General features: G+C 43.8%; 1 protein-coding gene across 1 annotated transcript in view; it reads left to right on the top strand.

The window, feature by feature from the left end:
• The window catches only part of frzb (frizzled related protein), a gene marked incomplete at both ends in the record, with an annotated part of 35313 nt that extends 15112 nt beyond the window's left edge, over nt 1-20201 (top strand). Inside the window, 6 exon segments of the mRNA XM_080752827.1 lie at nt 6455-6490; nt 9359-9415; nt 9763-9828; nt 13288-13492; nt 19616-19679; nt 20136-20201. Coding sequence (XP_080608953.1) covers nt 6455-6490; nt 9359-9415; nt 9763-9828; nt 13288-13492; nt 19616-19679; nt 20136-20201 — 494 coding nt within the window.
• Nucleotides 20202-20449: the final 248 nt, after the last annotated feature.

Below are 20449 nucleotides of genomic sequence, written 5' to 3'. Positions count from 1 at the left end.
ATATTAAAGAGCTGGAGAAACAGGACAAACACTCTATATCAGGGGTCTTCAACGTTTTCAGGCCAAGGACCCCTTAGTTGAGAGAGAGATGAAACAGGGACCCCCACCTTTTCAGAGATTCCATAGTTTCATCGTTTGGCAGCACGATCATCAGTGTATTTTGGATTCTTGGATTCAATGTTTTCAGATATTTAACCACTTGAACCGTTAATACTTAATAATCTTGACCTTTCACTCTTAAGCTCTGTACAGACCGGCAAATTAGCGAAGCGTCGCGAATAAGCGAACCAAAAAGGCGAAGTATTCGCGATTCGCCTTTTTCGCGAATATGCGTATAATATTCGCTTAATTCGCCTAAAAACGAGGGGGTGATATCTGCCTGTAGCCACAGGAGAAAGGAGAAGAAAGGAGAGACAGGAGAGAGGAGAACGGAGACAGGGAAACAAATAAAACAATGGAAACGACATCCTGACCTGGCCGTGGTTGTTAGCCTATTAAATAAAAAAAATAACAGAAGAGACAACACGCGTTCACAGTTCCCCCTCCCCTCAGCTCCGGAGGCAGAGTAGACAGACTCTATGTCGCAGACAGGCAGCAGCAGCAGCAGTGGTGTAAAGTAACTAAAAGTACATTTACTTGAGTGTAGGTATTTGTACTTGAGTCCAATTTCCAGTACTTTCCTTCTAATCCACTCATTTCGGATCCTATTGCATTTAATACCCAGCGATTTATTTTCAAACATTAGTCTTGTTGCAGATATAAAGTAGCCTACAATAACAAACACATAAACCATGCTTTTACCAGTAAGACATTCAAGTACTTTTTCCAAGCAGCCACACAGACGAGAGACACGGAAAAGGAGAAAGAAACACCGTTCCCCTCGGCTTCAATGCAAAGGGAAGGTCCCTCGGTCCCTCTCTCTCTCTCTCTTTAAGTAGGATAGAGTGAGCTTGCTTTGTTACAGAGAGAGAGAGGAGTTCACCAGCGAATGTTCGCTAAATTCAACACAAGGGCGAATACAAAGCAGACGCCTTTTCGCTTTTTCGAAATTCGTGTTTGGTGTGGATGCTTCCATTGACTTTATAAGGTTTTAAACAAAAAGCGAATTATACGCTAATTCGCTATTCACCAATTCGCCCTCGGTGTGTACGGACCTTTAGTCTGCTCTTTTTCCCCTCTACACCAAACCTCTTTGCCGAAAATAGCCGATCTGCTATTGTTGGCTAAAGTTATCAGAATATGGACGCTTAGGGTTCAAGTGGTTAATATAAAAAAGGAGACCCCTAGGGGTCCCAGACCCCCTGTTGAAGACCCATGCTCTATAGCAATGATTAATATCAGAAAATAAAGCGTTAACATTTTCACACATACAAAAAAAAGCAAAAAAAAATAAAAATTTTGTTTTAACCAAAAATATACATTACTTACTCTACCATTAAGTATAGTTCTCAGGGACACTTCCACCCTTCTAGGGCTGGGAACCGGGGCCTTCTGTTTCCCGGACGGCCCTCTCTAGCCACTAAGCTATGGCCGCCCTGAGCTGACCACACTCCAAAACAGCAATATACCGTTGACCACCAAAATGTCAGGCCCGGCCTGCATGAGTTGAGTTGATTTGTAGTATACATTTATGGTGCTTAAGTATCTGCATGTGCTTTCCTGGAGGTAAAACCACCGAGCGTGTCCATTCATGGCCAGAAGAACATGGTTCAACTGAGTGGCGTCAGTTCAGAAAAAGCTAAGGTATGGCAACATGACTGGTGTCTTGCACGCGCGCCAGACACCAGTCATGTTGCCATACCTTAGCAAGAGGCATGATAAATGTATTTTAAGAAGTACATTTTTTTTTATTTTTTCCCCCGTTTCTATGGTTTCTTGGGCTGGATATGGCAGTGCAGAGCTCTAAACTTGGCATGTTAGTAAACGTGCCACAATTATCAATAATGCATTGCACCTGTGCAGCTTGGACAAAATGTGGGCAACATTTTTTCTCAAATATGGATATGACTGACATCTGACATCATAGATGTCTTATGTTATAGAACACAAGAGACTCACACAATATGGCATTCCAAACTATGGGCTTAATATTGATGACATCAGGGATCTCCATATATGGGCATACAAGGGACAAGGACGGAATGTGATGTCAAAATGTGATGTAACAACAATGTGATGTCATAGGTCAGCTGAATAGACATCGAGGTGTTACCTGGCCTCTGGCGTTACTGACAAGATGTGACAGTTTTCGTAGTTAAACTGCGACCTGTGGTCGCAATAATATTTGTAGTTGTTATTATTATTGTTATTTTGTAAGCAGAACAACGTTGGATAAGACAGTGCATCCAATAAAACAACATCTTCATATAAAAGCAGGGGCGTCACACCACATTCTGGGCCCTGGGTACAAGGATTCACTGCGGGCCCCCCATGAATGTTAACTATTGAAAAAATAGCAGATATACAAGCTCACAGCGTGGCACCGAGTGCTGCGCTGCGAGCTTGTATATCTGCTATTTTTGAAAAATCGTGAAAATGTGTGCAAGAAACCTATGTCAAGGACCCCCAAGATAATATGTATTTGGCCACGGACCCCGATCTCAAAATATTTAGTTCCAGGGTACCCCCCAGAAGCAAAATTTGAGTTAGACATGTTCGCTTAAAAAATACATAATATGTTCAAAGATTTTCACACATTTTCACAACTTTTCAAAAATAGCAGATCTACGAGTGCCGCGCTGTGAGCTTGTATATCTGCTATTTTTCAATAGATAAAGTTATTAGGGCCCCTCCACCTTGGGCCCTGGTAACTCAGTCCCACTTTCCTACCCCTTGTGACGCCCATGTATAAAAGGTCTGGGGGTGAAAAAAAGCAGCTTAGTCTCGAGCACAGTCTTATCAGAAACCAAATAACAGGAGGAGAGAGAGACATGGGCCAGAAAGCAGACATTCCTTGCTCCCAGGGGCGTCACAAGGTGGAGGAAAGTGGGACTGAGTTACTAGGGCCCAAGGTGGAGGGGCCCTGGTAACTTCAGCTATTGAAAAATAGCAGATCTACAAGCTCACAGCGCGGCACCGAGTGCTGCGCTGCAAGCTTGTAGATCTGCTATTTTTGAAAAATTGTGAAAATGTGTGAAAATGTACTTTTTACGTGGCCAAGTACATATCATCTTGGGGGTCCTTGACATGAAAAAGTTTGAGCACCACTGACATGGAAACATAGGTTTCTTGCAAATATTTTCACGATTTAAAAAAAATAGCAGATATACATGCTCGCAGCACGGCACTCGGTGCCGCGCTGTGAGCTCGTATATCTGCTATTTTTCAATAGTTAACATTCATGGGGGGCCCACAGTGAATCCTTGTACCCAGGGCCCATAATTTGGTGTGATGCCCCTGCTTGCTCCAGATAAACTCCTAAAAAAAATAACTAAAAATCCACCACGAAAAGAGGTGTGGAATCTCATAAGTGCATTAAGCATTCATTCTACAAAATAAATAAATATATAATTTACAAGTCAAACTAAAAAAAAACATTTGCACACGCGCGCACGCACGCACGCACGCAGGCACACACGTCTCTTCAAGCCAACAAACACAAGAGTAAAGTGTTCTTGGGAAGGAAGCCAGCAGGGGATTGAGTCCTTGTTGTTGAGCTAGTGCCCCCTGCAGGATGGCCACGGCAGGACAGTGGAAGAGTGGAGGGAAACCATACTGTGTGCTTCATAGTCACATCCTAGGTTTACAGAAGTAAAACAGTGGGTGAAATGTGTTCCATCATAGTTCAAAGAAGAAGAAAAGAAGCCAGGCAAGGGGGAAAAGAGATCAATGAAAGAAAATAAACAAATGATTGCGACCGTAGGTCGCATCTTACTACAGAAAGCTGCTCGAGGTGTCCGTGCGTCAGTCCGTCACACGTCACACGTCAGTCCGTCACACCTCACACGTCACACTTTTGGCCTGCTCATATCTCGGCCACCGTTGGCCCGATCCATGCCAAAATTTCCACACAAACTCCTTGCCTGCCAAACTACAACCTCCAAGGACCCCCGGAGTTCCAGGGACCCCCAGGTCCCTGGGGGACCCCCAGGTGTAAAAAAAACTACCAAATGTGCAAAAATGACCAAATGACCACCCCAACGGAGCTGCTCACGGGGAATTCCTGGGGACCACCCACTCCTGGTGCTCCAGAACGGATGCAAAAGTGGTGGCGCCCCCAGTGGAGGACCCCCTGCCACTGCAGCTCACATAAAATGCCGTAACTTAGGCTAGGAGCGTCCGGGAGAGCCGGGGCCAGTACCTATTCGTCCGCCAAGGCAACGCGGACAGCCCACCCCTCATTTCTCACATGGCCCTCTTCTAGCGCCACCTACAGGCCGATTTTTAAAACACATTTTTGGCCACTGCTCCTACAGTTTTGGCCCGAAAATCACTACACAGTATGTCTACACTCATGTCATCAACATGGATCAGGAAGTTTATGGAATAAAAAATGTTTGCCCTATTTGTGGAGATAAGTGACCTACGGTCGCTTATCTCCCGATTAGGGAGTCTTACTGGTCTATATATTTACAATTATTGCGACCGTAGGGAGCTACTTACTGTAGAAACCTCCACCGGCTGTTCGTGGGTCAGTCAGTCAGTCAGTCCGTCCGTCACACTTTTGCCCTGCTCATATCTCCACAACCGTTGCCCCCATCCATGCCAAATTTTGCACACACACTCCTTGACTGCCAAACTACAACCTCCAAGGACCCCCGGAGCCCCAGGGACCCCCAGGTCCCCCCAGGTCCCTGGGGGACCCCCAGATGTAAAAAATGACCAAATGTGCTCACACGTCACACGTCACACTTTTTCCCTGCTTATATCTCCGCACCCGTTGACCCGATCCATGCCAGATTTTACACACACACTCCTTGCCTGCCAAACTACAACCTCCAAGGACCCCCGGAGCCCCAGGGACCGCCAGGTCCCTGGGGGACCCCCAGATGTAAAAAATGAACAAATGTGCAAAAATGACCAAATGACCACCCCAACGGGGCTGCTCACGGGGAATTCCCGGGGACCACCGACTCCTGGTGCTCCAGAACGGATGCAAAAGTGGTGGCGCCCCCAGTGGAGGACCCCCTGCCACTGCAGCGCACATAAAATGCCGTAACTCGGGCTAGGAGCGTCCGGGAGAGCCGGGGCCGGTACCTATTCGTCCGCCAACGCAACGCGGAGACCCCACCCCTCATTTCTCACATGGCCCTATTGTAGCGCCACCTTCAGGCCGATTTTTAAAACACATTTTTGGACACTGCTCTTACAGTTTTTGCCCTAAAATCACGAATATCACTACACAGCATGTCTACACTCATGTCATCAACATGGATCAGGAAGATTTTGGAAAAACAAAGTTTTGCCCTATTTGTGGAGATAAGCCACCTACGGTCGCTTATCTCCCGATTAGGGAGTCTTACTGGTAGTACCTGAGACAAGATATAAAGGTGTGTGAGCATAGCAGCAGATCATGTATACTGTGGACGTTAGGTGCTAGAAAACACAAAAGAGACAAAAGTCAATGCATGGATTATGGTGCAAGATGTCCACTAGGGGTCCTTGCGGGGGTTCGAGGTGGTCCCCAGCTAAATAAGTTTATATAGCGGTTTAACCACTTTAGCCCCATTTTTGTCCTGGCTATTTGAACAGCCCTGCCGAGAAGCTCACAACACTAGCTTGTAGATGAGCTTATAGATCTGGTAGATTTTCAAGGATTTTGAACAATTGTTAGTGATTAAATTCTTCCCATGTATCTCTGCAAACCTTTTCATAAGGGGGAGATGCAGTCAATGCATACCAATTTACAGTGTTGGGACTAATGCGTTACAAAGTAACTAATTACTGGTAACTAATTACTTTTTCAGGAACGAGTACTCTAATGCGTTCTTTTAACTCAGTTACCGTTAGTACACGGTGCATTACTCCGTTCTTTTGCGTTATTGTATGCATCTAGAGCTGAGCTGAATCTTCCTCTCTGTCACTCATACGCAGACAGAGGGAAGGGGAGACAGAGACACCGACATGAAATGCCTGACAGAGCCGCGGTGATGTGCACTGTGGTGCGCACTGGGCATGTTTGTGCTTTACCAACAGACTAGTGCAGACCTACAGACTGCAAACGTGACTACAGATTGCCCGCACAAGGTACAATATGATAGAATGCGAAGTAACTGAGTTACTTTTGAAATGAAGTAACTTGTAACGGTAACTAGTTACTATTCTTCAGTAACTTGCCCAACACTGCCAATTTAGGGGTCCATGACATGAAAACGAGTTTGAGAACCGCTGGCAAACCTCCATGTACGGTATGTTACACTTCGGCATTATGTTTTATAATAATGTAATAATCATCTGTGATAAATATGATGAATGACTGAATTAGGGAAGTGATGGTGATTTCTTTCTGTCTTAGATCCGTACTACCAGGACCCATCCAGGTGTAACCCAGGTGAGTGCGACTTACAATAAGCAAGGTAACACATCAATACATCAACATCAATACATCAACTGCATAGAAATATCAATCCAGAAAAATAACGTAGGTAGACCAAGCACCTAATCAGTAATTTATTTTTATATATACCCAAAAAAAGATATAGTATCTATTTTTCATGTATGGTCATTGAGGGTAGGTGAGTGCTATGGTTCTAAGAGCGACACAGAGTTTATTCCACAGTTTGGGGGCCAGGAGGGCAAATTAGGACGAGTGTATTTTTGCCCTGGGGTTTTTAGCGAGGGTTCTGTCAGCATCCATGTGTTTGCTGATCTGAGTGAATGGGTGGGGTTGTAGGGGTTGATCAGGTTTTGGAGGTATGGAGGAGCCGTACCTTTGGCTGCTTTGAATGTCAGCATCAGTGTTTTGTATTCAATGTGAGTCGCAACCGGGAGCCAGTGGAGGGAGCGGAGAAGGGGGGGAGACGTGTGCGAATTTTGACTGATTGTAGACCAGTCGTGCTGCGGCATTTTGGCGGGACATGCCGGGGGGCCAGTGAGGAGAGAGTTACAGTAGTCAAGTTTTGATATGACTGATGTCTGGATGAGGAGCTGGGCTGACTCCTGGATGAGGAAGGGTCTGATTCTACGGATGTTATAGAGTCAGAACCTACAGGACCGAGTGACTGATGCAATGTGTGCCTTGAATGATAGCTGGCTGTCCAGGACCACACCAAGGTTTCTAGCAGTTGGAACCGAAGGCGTCTCAACTAAGGGGTCCTTGGCCTGAAAACATGAAGATCTATGGAATCCAAATGACTGTAATCAGTCATGGCGACTGAGAACTTTAATCCATGCAATTGTCACTTCATTACAACCCATTACAGCAGCACATCTACCGTGAACAAACCCTGAACTTTCACCTTGATCTGAGCCACACTGCTCCTTATCCTCCTCACTGTGCCCTCATCTTCATCATCACTGCTGTCACTCTCACTGGAGGAGGAGGAGGAGGAGGAGGAGGAGGAGGAAGAGGGTTTCTCCTGCCCGGGGCCAGCCTGTGGAGGAGAGGCTCCAGGGCTGTGGTGGTCTCTGGCTCTTCCCTGTGGGGAGGCATCTGGAGATGGGCTTCTGTCTCCGGCCCTTCCTTGGGGAGAGGCATCCGTCTGGGGACTGGCCTCCTCTTCTATGCCTGCAGAGAAACCCATTATTCATTAATGTGGGCGGAGGAAGATGTAAAAAGAGGGCGATGGTGAGGAGCCGATCTACACGCTCACAACGATAGAACCGTGTTAAACAAAATGTTATGCCTCAACTCCTAGTGCTCGTAGGGTGGGGGGTCCCCAGTTAAAATATGATTATTTTGAGGGTCGCCGCCTGAGAGGTGAGTCTTCAGTCCACGGCGGAAGCTAGGGAGTGAGTCTGTAGTTCTAAGAGCGACAGAGATTTTATTCCACAGTTTGGGGACCAGGAGGGCGAATTGTCTGGGACGAGTAGATTTTTCTCCTGGGGTTTTTAGCGAGGGTTGTGTCAGCATCCCTGTGTTGGCTGATCTGAGTGAACGGGTGGGGTTGTAGGGGTTGATCAGGCTTTGGAGGTATGGAGGTGCCATACCTTTGGCTGCTTTGAAGGTCAGCATCAGTGTTTTGTACTTATGTGGGCCGCAACCGGGAGCCAGTGGAGGGAGCAGAGAAGGGGGGAGACGTGAGAATTTTGGCTGGTTGAAGACCAGTCGTGCCCTTTGTGACCTTTGACCTCATGTCTATACTGTAGCTAGCATGCTCCCTACGCACCAGTCTACTGTAGGGTGTAGGTAGACCACGCACCTAATCAGTAAAAAACGTTTCTAAAACCTAAAAATGCTTCATGTGTGGTCATCGAGGGAAGGGGAGTGCTTACAGTAGTGCTATGGGTTTAGATGGAGTCTGAAGAGGTGAGTCTTCAGTCCACGGCGGAAGCTAGGGAGTGAGTCTGTAGTTCTAAGTGCGACAGGGAGTTTATTCCACATATACTATACAGCAGTGATACTCAAACTCATTAGCCATATTTGGTAGCTAAACAGTCTGGGTAATCTATTTTAAGTAGCTTGTTTGATTTAATTTTCCTTAGCCATAACTATCTATTTTCACAAGTTTATTTTCTGTAAAAAGACATTTGTGTTGAATGTGGGCCAAGTCATAATTAACATTGTGAAGCAATTGAAAGAGAGATGTGCTCAGCTATCTTTAATGTCATCCCACTTGATAGCAGGCAGACAGATAGACAACAACCCCGACAAATAGCAGACAAATGTACTGTATAGTGTTTGTGTTAAATATGCTAATTGCACAGAATTATTAAAAAAATAGAGAACATTTAGCAAATTACTTTGATTACAAATGGTGTCATTGACAGAATAAAAATGGAATTCTAAGCCATAAAATAATGCACATTGCACTTGTCTTACTTTATGTGGAAATAAAGCAAATAAAAGAGAGAAGTTATCAAGTAATGTCATTTTATCAACTGACCCATGGCCTCTTGACATTTTTGTAATGTGGGCCACAGGTTCAGAAGTTTGAGCATCCCTGCTATACTGTATGTTAGATTAGCAAGGCTATACCGTATGTTAGATTAGCTTCATCATGTGTAGGTTAGAGTACTATCTCACAGTCCAACATCCTATAGTTTATAGATTATACTTAGTTTTACTGTCTCATCGTGTGTAGGTTATAGTAACATCTTATAGTTTAGAGATGATAGTTTATAGATAATAGTTTATAGATTATAGTTTATAGATTGTAGTTTATAGATGATACTTTAGTTTTCATGATGTCTGATGTCCCAATAAACTAAAGTCCTTTGCCAGGGATACAATTACTTTCTGTTCTCCATTCTTTTCCAGAATCCAGTCCAGACTTTCCCATGGACTCCAACAACCTGCATTGTAAAGGGCCCAATGGTAACCCATCAATAATCATTCAATCTGTGTATTGTCGCTTGTCGGGTGGAAACCTTGTATGTCCAGACTCGGTACTGTTCAGGACATGGACAACACATTAACCTGTGTTCCTTTGGATCCAAAAGTATTTATAAAACCCACACAATAAAACCCACACAGAACCACTTTCACTTTCAGCTGAATCGTTTTTCCAAAATAGCCAATCTGACGTGACGTGTTTTTGTTTCATGTACACGCATGCACGCACGCACAAGAAAAATATAAATATTGAAACATGGAGATATATGGTTTCTGCGTGTGTGTGTGTGTGTGTGTGTGTGTGTGTGTGTGTGTGTGTGTGTGTGTAGATGGGTGTAAATGTAAGGCAGTTCGACTGGGGCTGAAGACCTATCTGAAGAACAACTACAACTATGGTAAGTGACATATTTAACTCATTGACTGCTCTATCATCAAGTTAAAAACTACTACATTTCTATCTACTAGGCATGATCGCGAAACTGCATGTTTGACCCCGATACCAACCCCATCTTTCAAACATGGCAGCCATATTTGTTTACATTTCAAGAAAACATAATGGCTGCTATCTCATGAATGCCTGAACGGATTTCCAAGCTGATGTTTTTGTTTGAAAGCTGTGAAAGGCGTGCACACACGTGGTGTGTGCATGCCATACACATGATCTGTGCAGGGGCGTATATTATTATTGTTATTATGGGTGAATTTGGCATCTTGGCACTTTGGCAGCCATTTTTGAAGGGAAGAGTATGTGTTAACAAAGGGGTATTCACTCGCGACCCATAAAAATGTATCTGCAACCCACATATAGTTACCGAACCAATGTTTTGGCTGTAAAGTATCGCTGGCCGTGGCTGCATATATATATATATATATATATATATATATATATATATATATATATATATACCTATAACTCAGCACAAAAAGAAAGGAAACTTGACTTCAGGCCATTATATCTACCATTTAATAATACCAAATTATATTACGTTTTATATCATTTTTATCGTTGATACGTCAACTTTACAACGAGGTACAGCTTGTAAGCATCGGGCAAGACGGGCATTAGAGGCATAAGCTACACAGCCAAACGTGTGGGTAGCGCCGACCAAAATGTTGCCAGAATGGCTTGCAATACTGTTCTGCAGGCATTTACTCTTGTTTTGGGCTTCCCTGACACTGAGCTTAACATTAACAAAGTATAAAAATGGCCAAATATGTGTTTTTATTTTCCTTATTACTGTGGGAGAGTGCAATCATTCAATGCTCCAAGCAACAAAGGAGAACACCAAAAGAACAGTATTGCCAGGCCATTTTGACCATTTCTGGAGGGGCGCTATCCACACGGTTGGCTGTGTTGCTCATTCCACGAATGCCAGATCCTTACAGTCTGTACCTTGTTGTAAATGTGACAAATCAACGATAACAATGATATCAAACACAATACTATATGTGGCATAATTAAAGGGGAGATATAATGGACCGAATGTTGGCAAATATTGGGTCGGCGCTACCCACACGCTTGGCTGTGGTGCTCATTCCACTAATGCCCGATGCTTACAAACTGCACCTTGTTGTAAAGGTGATGAATCAATGATAAAAATGGTATAAAACACAATAAGAATTGGTATTATTAAAGGGGAGATATACTGGACCGAAGTAAAGTTTCCTTCCTTCCTTTTTGTGCTGAGTTTATATACACACAGTAAACTGGAAGTTATTCAGACATTAGCTGGTTGAGCTCTATGTGTTGACATGCAGCAGACTGTGCAGCTCCCTTGAGTTGAGTGTGTTTAATATCCGACCAAGCCCAAACGACTCAGTGTGCGAATGGACGAGGTAATAGTCCGTTGAATTTACTTTGAGTGAGTGGGTGTGTTGGCGATGTTTTTATTGTCGAGGAGAGAGGAGCCTCCCCTCCCCGAAGTGTTTGGAGAGAGAGATACGATCACTGAAAACCAACTGTCTAGCGGAAGGAACCCAATACAAAACTAACTAACTAACTAACTAACTAACTAACTAACTAACTGTCTAGTGGAAGTAACCCAATACAAAACTAACTAACTGTGTAGTGGAAGGAACCCAATACAAAAGATCGCATTTGATCCTTGAATCTCCCTCATGCTGTTAAGTGGAAGGAGCTAACGTATGCGTCTAGTATACGCCGCTCCTTGTCCTTGCTTAAATGAATCAAATGGGCAATTTACAGTCAGAACTGAAACGGACATTGCCCTGTTGCGTTCCACATGTGTGAAAGGCCAAAGCCGAATAATGTCCTGACGTGATTGGTCTGGACATTTTAATGTCCTGACGTCATTGGTCTGGACATTTTCCAGAGTGCTTATGTGAGAGTGGCCTTGGATTCCTGTGGTCTCTAGGATCTCCTGTGGAAGCGTCTCAGGGAGGCAGGCTAAGAGTAGGTTGGAAACGTCCTGCCTGTGGATTGTGGGTTGGCTGGCTATTATAGCTGTTATTGTTATCTTTGAGTCCCCCCACCCATCCTCTCTCTCTCTCTCTCTCTCTCTCTCTCTCTCTCTCTCTCTCTCTCTCTCTCTCTCTCTCTCTCTCTCTCTCTCTCTCTCTCGCTCTCTCCCTCTCTCAACTGGCCAACCCAGATGGTCGCCCACCTAGATCTAAGTTCTACTCAAGGTTTCTTTCCTTTAAAAAAAGTTTTTCCTCGCCATGGTTGCCAGCAGGCACTTGCTAACGGGCGATACTGTTGGGTCTCTTCATGTGCAGAGTATGGTCTTTCTTGACTCTACAGCTAAATAAAATGATATAACTGTAGACTTCAACCCAGGGGGTCCTCAGGGGGTCCTCATAGTCAAGAACCCAAAGGTCCTTCATCATTCTGTAGCTCAGAGAGTGTATGGATGGAACCAAATGGACCCTTACGGGTTGGTTATTTTGGTTCCATTGGTGCACTCTCTCCAGAGATGGGTTCGTGGCTTAGTAGTGCATAGGGTCATCATAGGGTCAACATCCATTAAAATGAAAACCAAACCTTAGTAGTGCATAGGGTCTTAGTAGTGCATAGGGTCTTAGTAGTGCATAGGGTCTTAGTAGTGTATAGGGTACTAGTAGTCTTAGTAGTGCATAGGATCAACATAGGGTCCTTTAAAATGAAAACCAGACTTTTTAGCTTGAGACCCAAACAAAAGATTTGATGTCTCACCGGTACCCAAACTGGTGAAAATAGCCGATCTACAAGTTCGTAGATCGGCTATTTTCACTACTTTTCAAACATTTGTTTCCTATTTAATGGAATAATAATTAAAGAGAAAATGTAGGAAACAAAAAATAATAATAAAAAAAAATCTGTGGGCATGCATGCAAATCAAAATCGTTAAAATCACCAAAACGATAGAAAGAAGTACACACAACAGGGGGTCCAGGACCCCGAGGGGGTCCCCAGAGTTACTACAGGGGGTCCTCCAAATCTTTGTGTAATAGAAACCTTTTTCCTCCTTCTTTATATTAACCACTTGAACCCTAGCGTTCGCGCTGTGAGCTTGTAGATCGGCTATTTTCGGAAAAGAGGTTTGGTGTAGAGGGGGAAAAGAGCAGACTAAGTACAGAGTGAAAGGTCAAGTTTATAACGTATCGATGCGGTTCAAGTGGTTAAATATCTGACAACACAAATTGACATGAATCCAAAATACACTGACGATTGTGCTGTCAATCAAATGAAACAATATGGAATCTATGAGAAGGTTGTGGGGGGTCCCTGCTTCATCTCTCTCTCAACTAAGGGGTCCTTGGCCTGAAAACGTTGAGGACCCCTGGTTTATTTGGTTTCTCTGGTCTCCCTGCAGTGAGCATGAGTTTATGTGGTGTCTCTGGTCCTCTCTCTGCAGTGATCAGAGCCAGGGTCCGGGAGGTGAGGAGCAGAGGTCACGACCTGTCGGCCGTGGTGGAGGTGAGAGAGGTGTTGAAGTCGTCGTTGGTGCACATCCCCAAGGAGACCCTGACGCTGCACTACTCCTCCACCTGCCTCTGCCCTCCGCTCTCGGCCGGCGACGAATACCTCATCATGGGATACGAGGACGAGGAGAGAGCCAGGTCGGTGCTTTGATTGATTCAGTCAGTGTTTCTCAATCTTTCTTGGCTTGATAAAGAAAGATTCCCTTTCCCCTTTCCCTGAATTCTGAATCCAAGTACTCCCTTCTACTCGACAGCAATATTTTGCTTATAAAACTGCATAAATAGTGGTATATGATACTATGATAGCCCCCCATTTCAAGAATAGAAAATCACAAATAAGAAAAGGAGTGAAAGAGTTTCAAACGGTGCCTCCTGAGCAGATTTATTTTCAACACTGTGGTCATAAGGTTTTCATGTCAATAGTTTCAATATATTCGAACAACTTTCAAAACATCCCAGTTGCCTTGTACCATGTAATTTGCATGGGTTAGCAGCTAAGGCTCATATCAGGTTTCTCCATGTGTCATCATTAAACATAACAGTAAATGTTTTTTCCCTAATTCAATTATAGTTAAATATTTAATATTCTTTCTTTTTTGGGGGCATTTTCTGAGTACCCCCTGCAGTACCTCCGCGTACCCCCTAGGGGTACACGTTGAACACTGGATTGATTGATTGATTGATTGATTGATTGATTGATTGATTGATTGAAGAATTCATTGTCAGTTTTGCATAGGAAAAAGTACAGTTTCATGACAGTACAGTTCACTGGTACAAGGTCGACTAAAAGGAGATCCTAGTGAGCTTTTCGGCTTATTTATACAGGAACCACTTTAAGTATCTCATATAACATTGAAAGACAGACGGATAGAACACAATACTTTACATAGGATAACATCAATAAAAAAAGGGAAAAAAGAAGAAAAAAAGGAAAAGAAAAGAAAAAGAAAAGGAAGATATTTACAGTGGCAAGGCTTAGACTCAGGGCGACATTCTTGGCCATCTGGCCAGTGATGTATATCGGACCAGTTACCCATATATGGAGACCCCTGCATGATAGTCAACAATGTTATGTCAAAACATGCCCATATATGGGCATTACCAAATATGGGCATTCCCAGATATGTCGTTAATACTGATGACATGACATTGGGACAGGGATCTCCATACAATATATGGGCATAAAACGTCCCTCTGTCACGTCACACTTTTCCCCTACTCATATCTCCGCCACCGTTGCCCCGATCCATGCCAAACTTTGCACACACACTCCTTGGCTGCCAAACCACAACCCCTCATTTCTCACATGGCCCTCTTTAAGCGCCACCATGAGGCAGATTCTTGCAAGACACATATTTGGACACTGCTCCTACAGATTTTGCCCTAAAATCACGCAAACCGGTACACAGTACCTCTACACAGTCATGTCATCAAAATGCATCTGTCCCATCTAGCCCCACCATCTGGCTGATTTATGAAAAACACAATTTTGGACACTGCTCCAACAGATTTTCCCCTAAAATCACGCAAAGTGGTACACAGTATCTCTACAGTCATGTCATCAAAATGCATCTGTCCCATCTAGCGCCACCATCTAGACGATTTTTGAAAAACAAATTTTTGGACACTGCTCCAACAGATTTCCCCCTAAAATCACGCAAAGCGGTACACAGTATCTCTACAGTCATGTCATCAAAATGCATCTGTCCCATCTAGCGCCACCATCTGGCCGATTTTTGAAAAACACATTTTTGGACACTGCTCCTACAGATTTTGCCCTAAAATCACACAAAGCAGTACACAGTATGTCTAGAGTCATCAACAAGGATCTATACCATTTAGCGCCACCATCAGGCCTGTTTTTACATGCGACCTGATGGTCGCTTATCTCCCCATTAAGGAGTCTTACTGGTTAGTAAAGGCAAGCAGGGCCTTGGCAAGTTAGGGCCTGGGTTTGATGCCTGGGGATCTCCATATATGGGTATCATCTGGGAATGCCCATACTGTATATGGACATTTTATTTATTTGATCCTTTATTCATATATATCCATATACATATATGGACTTAATATTAACGTTTTCGGGGAAGGTAGCCTAGTAAAGCACGCTCTTGGGCCAGGTAGGGCCTGGGATTGATGACATCAGAAATCTCCATATATGGGCATAAAAGCGATTTTGTTTCTGGAAATGACCATATATGGACTTTTTATTTTATTTGATCCTTTATTAATAATAATATGTATCCATATACATACAATATATTTTATGGCCATACATGGAGATCCCTATCTGAACCAGCCACACAGATATGGGCCATGCCTTTGCCATCTGGCCAGTGATATATAGCAATGACATCGGAGATCTTCATATATGGGCATAAAAGGGATACCCATATATGGACTTTTACATAGGTGATGTCACCTGTGATATATCACCTGTGATGTCACAGTGACAAGGGAACCAACCCATAGACGTAAAAATGTGTACTGACTGACTGACTGACATAGTATGGATATCCTTTGATGAGGTGATGTCACGGGACATCACTTCCTGTACTGACTGAAGGACTGGCTGACACAGACAGACGGAGACAAGCTGCGACATTTCTCATGGTTTACTGCGACCTTCAGTCGCAAATTACAAGTTTCGAGCAGCAGCCGTAGGTGACTTTTCATACCAATTTTGAAGGAGGTTAGAGATTTTCACTCCTTTAGGGCTTGCGATAGGGCGTTCCACATGTTAGTGGTATAGCAGGAGAACACATTTGGCCACATATTGAGCGTCCATATATGGGCATTGCAAAATATGGGTCAACAATGTGATGTCACTGTTACAAGAGGTCAGCTATAGACATTGAGGCGTTAAGCTGCCTTGGTCATTGAGTCAACAATCTGATGTCACAACAGGTCAGCTATAGACTTTGAGGCATTACCTACCTACCTACTGACTCACTGATGGACAGGATCTGCCGGGTTTGACAGTAAATGCTCCCTACGGTCGCAATAATAACTAGAAAGATGTGTGGTTTCCTATTTATTGTCTGGATAGCCAAATTGTCATGTCAAGCTTGACCAATCCTCAAGCTAGCACCACTCCCCCATTGAACTCAATGGACTTACTCTATAATGGCGTCACCGAGAATGCTGCTTCCTGATTGGCTAAGTTGACCATAATAAAATAATGGCCGGGCTAGAACAATAGTGTAGTTCCCTACTGGCAACCACACTAACTAATAATGATGATAATTCACCCTTTGTCAAGTCCCGCCCGTTGTCCCTCCCCTCTTCAAACCCATTGGTTGCTGTGTCTTGGTGGGACACTCCATCCACTACCATTTTAATTCAGTTGCGTCGTATTGTTATTCTGTGTTCAATTCTAATTTCAAACTTGGTTTCAGTAAAATAGAGCTGCTCAGTGGCAGTATAGTGACTCAGCATGTTTTTAAATGTTTTTATTTCTCAACTTTTTTCTTTTCTTTTTCTTTCGCAAATTCAACATAAAAAAGGCCGAACCAGGGAGGGACAAGGCAGATAGAGCCTGTTGGTTGGTCAGTCAGGGACCAACCAGAAGGCTAACAAAGGGTGAATTATAATAGCGCTGTCAAAACATAGAATAGAATATGCACTTGGCAGAGATGCTGGGAATTGGAAAGTATCATGAAGAAAAGGAAAAAAAAAAAGAAAAGAAAAACTTGTAAACAAACAGAATAAATGATCTGTGTGTGTGCATTATCATTGAACTGTTGGAACTCCCAGCTAGGTTTTCAATGGAATGCATCCCTGGGACTCACGGGTGGTCCGGTGGATACAGTGTGTCTCATGTTTGACAAATGTCAGTGTTTGTTTGATCTTACATGGTTATGGTTATGATTATGTTGTGTTTGTGTGTGTTGAAAATGGTCTGGATCTGGATAAATTAAACCTGACAGCTTTATAGTAAAGTAAATAGCAACGTCAAAAATAATACAATAAAGACTAATGGTGTCCTGTTGAAACAAGAAGCAGCACTAAAAGGCTTTGGATTTTAGAACATGGTAACAGTTTAATTGAGTAATGTAAATCTCTCTCTCTCTCTCTCTCTCTCTCTCTCTCTCTCTCTCTCTCTCTCTCTCTCTCTCTCTCAAATTACAACTTGTTAACCAGTTCAGACTCAGAGCAGACCTTAAAGATACAGAGGCGGTAAAGGGAAATGTTGATGAAGTTTGTTTTGCGGTAAAACATGCCCACTTGACCCACCAATAGTGAGTTTAATGAGTCCTTTTGGAATAATGATAATTGGCAGATAACAACATCATTGAGGACTAGAGCTCTTCACGGGGGCCCGACCCCGAAATTACCCGAGGACCCGAGAGACCCGTACCGGGTTCGGTCAGTGTTTTATCATTAGCCTGGGCTGGCTTCCAATTTCGGGCTTTTGATCCGGTCGGGAGCGGAAGGGCTCCTACGTTTTTCTGTAGTCCAAAACGGACTACACTTTGGCCGGAAACAATGACCGGAAACAGTTTTAACCAGGTTTTAACCCGTACTTGCGCATGCGCTAACTACTTGCGCATGCGCTAACTGGGTTGAAACTGTTTCCGGTCGTTGTTTCCGGCCAAAGTGTAGTCCGTTTTGGACTACAGAAAAACGTAGGAGCTCTTCCGCTCCCGACCGGATCAAACGGCCCGTTTAGTAAACGAAGACCAGGCTTTCCCCCAGCGGAAAGCCTGGTGATGCGAGGTTATTTTATCATAGTCACTCGCAGGGTTGTTAAGTAACGGATTACATGTAACGGGATTACGTAATCAGATTACAAAAAACAGGTAACTTGTTAAGTCTCAGGTTACATTTTAAAATGTGTAATCTGGATTACAGTAACGGATCTGAATGATGGGGGTTACATGCTGGATTACATTCTCCCCTTGCCCTCATCAATTTTACAAATAAGTTATAACGCCAAACAATAACATAATCAAGTCGAATCAGCGTAAAGTACTGCCACTTCGCTTAAGTAAAATTCTGTTGTCTTTTTCCTAATTTCATTTCTTGTCTAGTTATCAATGGTAAAACTTGTTTTATTTATTTAAAGAGAGTTTTGCTAAAAGGTAATCCAAAAGTAACAGAAAGTAACTAGTAGTTACTTTTTAAATTGTGATAATCAGATTACGTTACTGACTAAATTTTCTTTGCAAGTAACTTGTAACTGTAGGGGATTCCTTTTTAAAAGTAACCCTTACAACCCTGGTCACTCGGAGCCGGGTCGGAAACGGTCGCATTTCCCTCGGAACACCTCGGAACACGGGACTGTAATCATTATGTGAATAACCCGAGAGGACCCGATAGGACCCGTACTGTGTGTGTGACGTGTGTGTACTTTGTTATGCAAACTGTAAAGCAATCAATCAATATGTGCGCTGGCGTGCGCTGCTGCGCTATGACCAGGATAAGGAACGAACTGGAGTTCTGTTTAACCTGTGCCCTGTGCGGTGTTTAGGCTGTCCTGGGATCAGATTCAGGTCGGTTATTAGCCGCGAGGCAGCGACATGAAGAATGGTTGTGTAAATGTGAGTTGATAATGCTGGTCTAAGATCAGATTTACAGCGGGGGAAAAAAGAGCTTGGTGCGTGCGTAATGCATGCGTGTGCGTGATGCGTAGCTTCTCCTGCTGTCAGGCTGATGATAAAGTACAAGTTAAACCATGACAAAGAAACCAAAAATGACTTACCTCTGTAGATAGAAAATAGCCTAAACGTATTCCTTTATCCCTGGCTTTTGTTTCGATTTAATAATAGATTCCTTGGCAGCCTTCTTCTGCATGTCAATCAGTTAACAGCGCACGCCGCACGGTTGCTGTGAATGAGGGATCTCGCCATCTCGATACATGAAAGAGGGGTTTAATAATGATTAAATGGACGGGTCTCTCGGAACCTCAGAAATAAAAGGATTTCGGGATAACATCACAGGTTACGGTCGGGTTACGGTCTGTAAAAAAAGAAAGAGCGTCGGAACGGGACGGAATCGGACGAGACCGTTACAGGGCCACGCGGGTTTGGTTTTGGAATTTGATTATTATTTCGGAACAGGTCGGAATCGGACAAAATTTGACCGTCTATTTCGATTTTGGTTAATTTTTTTGGACCCGTGAAGAGCTCTATTGAGGACTACTATAGCAATGTGATAGATACCATCTCTACTATAGCAGTGTGACAGTACAGTACAGTACAGTACAGTACAGTACAGTACAGTACAGTACAGTACAGTACAGTATTTTATATGTTTCAGGCTGTTGCTCATCGATGGCTCTATTGCTCAGAAGTGGAAGGACAGAATGGCTAGAAAGGTCAAGGTAGGACGCACGCACACATACACATTTTTTAAGTTGCTTGATTAAGGACACGGTACGATATTGTGTGATCGGTGAGTCATCAGATTATTTCTAACTAGAAATTGGCTCGCTGTGGTTTTCGCCGACAAGATTGATCACCGACAAGGGATCACACACTGACAGATATTTCACCAAGATACATCCCCGATACATATCGCATTTGTTTTTATTCTAATTATGCACGAGAGCGGGCGTTAATGATTTTCTCTCTCACCGCACGCACACGCACGGGGCACGCACACACACGTGTGTGCAGTGTAAAGATTTTTTTTTAATGAAAATGTAAAACGGGTCAAAATGACCCGAACAGAACTTAAGTGTTAAATGTCTCTGTGTGTTTGTGTGTGTGTGTGTGTGTGTGTGTGTGTGTGTGTGTGTGTGTGTGTGTGTGTGTGTGTGTGTGTGTGTGTGTGTCAGCGCTGGGACCAGGTCCTCCAGGGCCGGAGCAGCTCGGGGAGAGGAGGACGCAGGAGGACTCACTGAGACGCCATGGACTGTGTGTGTGTGTTTGTGTGTGTGTGTGTGTGTGTGTGTGTGTGTGTGTGTGTGTGTGTGTGTGTGTGTGTGTGTGTGTGTGTGTGTGTGTGTGTGTGTGTGTGCGTGAGTGTGTGCGTGCGTGCGTGTGCCTGTGCGTGTGCGTGTGCGTGTGCGTGCGTGCGTGTGTGTGTGTGTGTGTGTGTGTGTTGGTGTGCGTACAGGATGTGTTAATGCACTATTGCACGTTAGCCTAT

This window comes from Nannobrachium achirus, assembly GCF_963921795.1.
Source record: "Nannobrachium achirus genome assembly, chromosome: 22".
Taxonomy (NCBI): domain Eukaryota; kingdom Metazoa; phylum Chordata; class Actinopteri; order Myctophiformes; family Myctophidae; genus Nannobrachium; species Nannobrachium achirus.
This window is presented reverse-complemented; position numbering and strand designations above follow the sequence as displayed.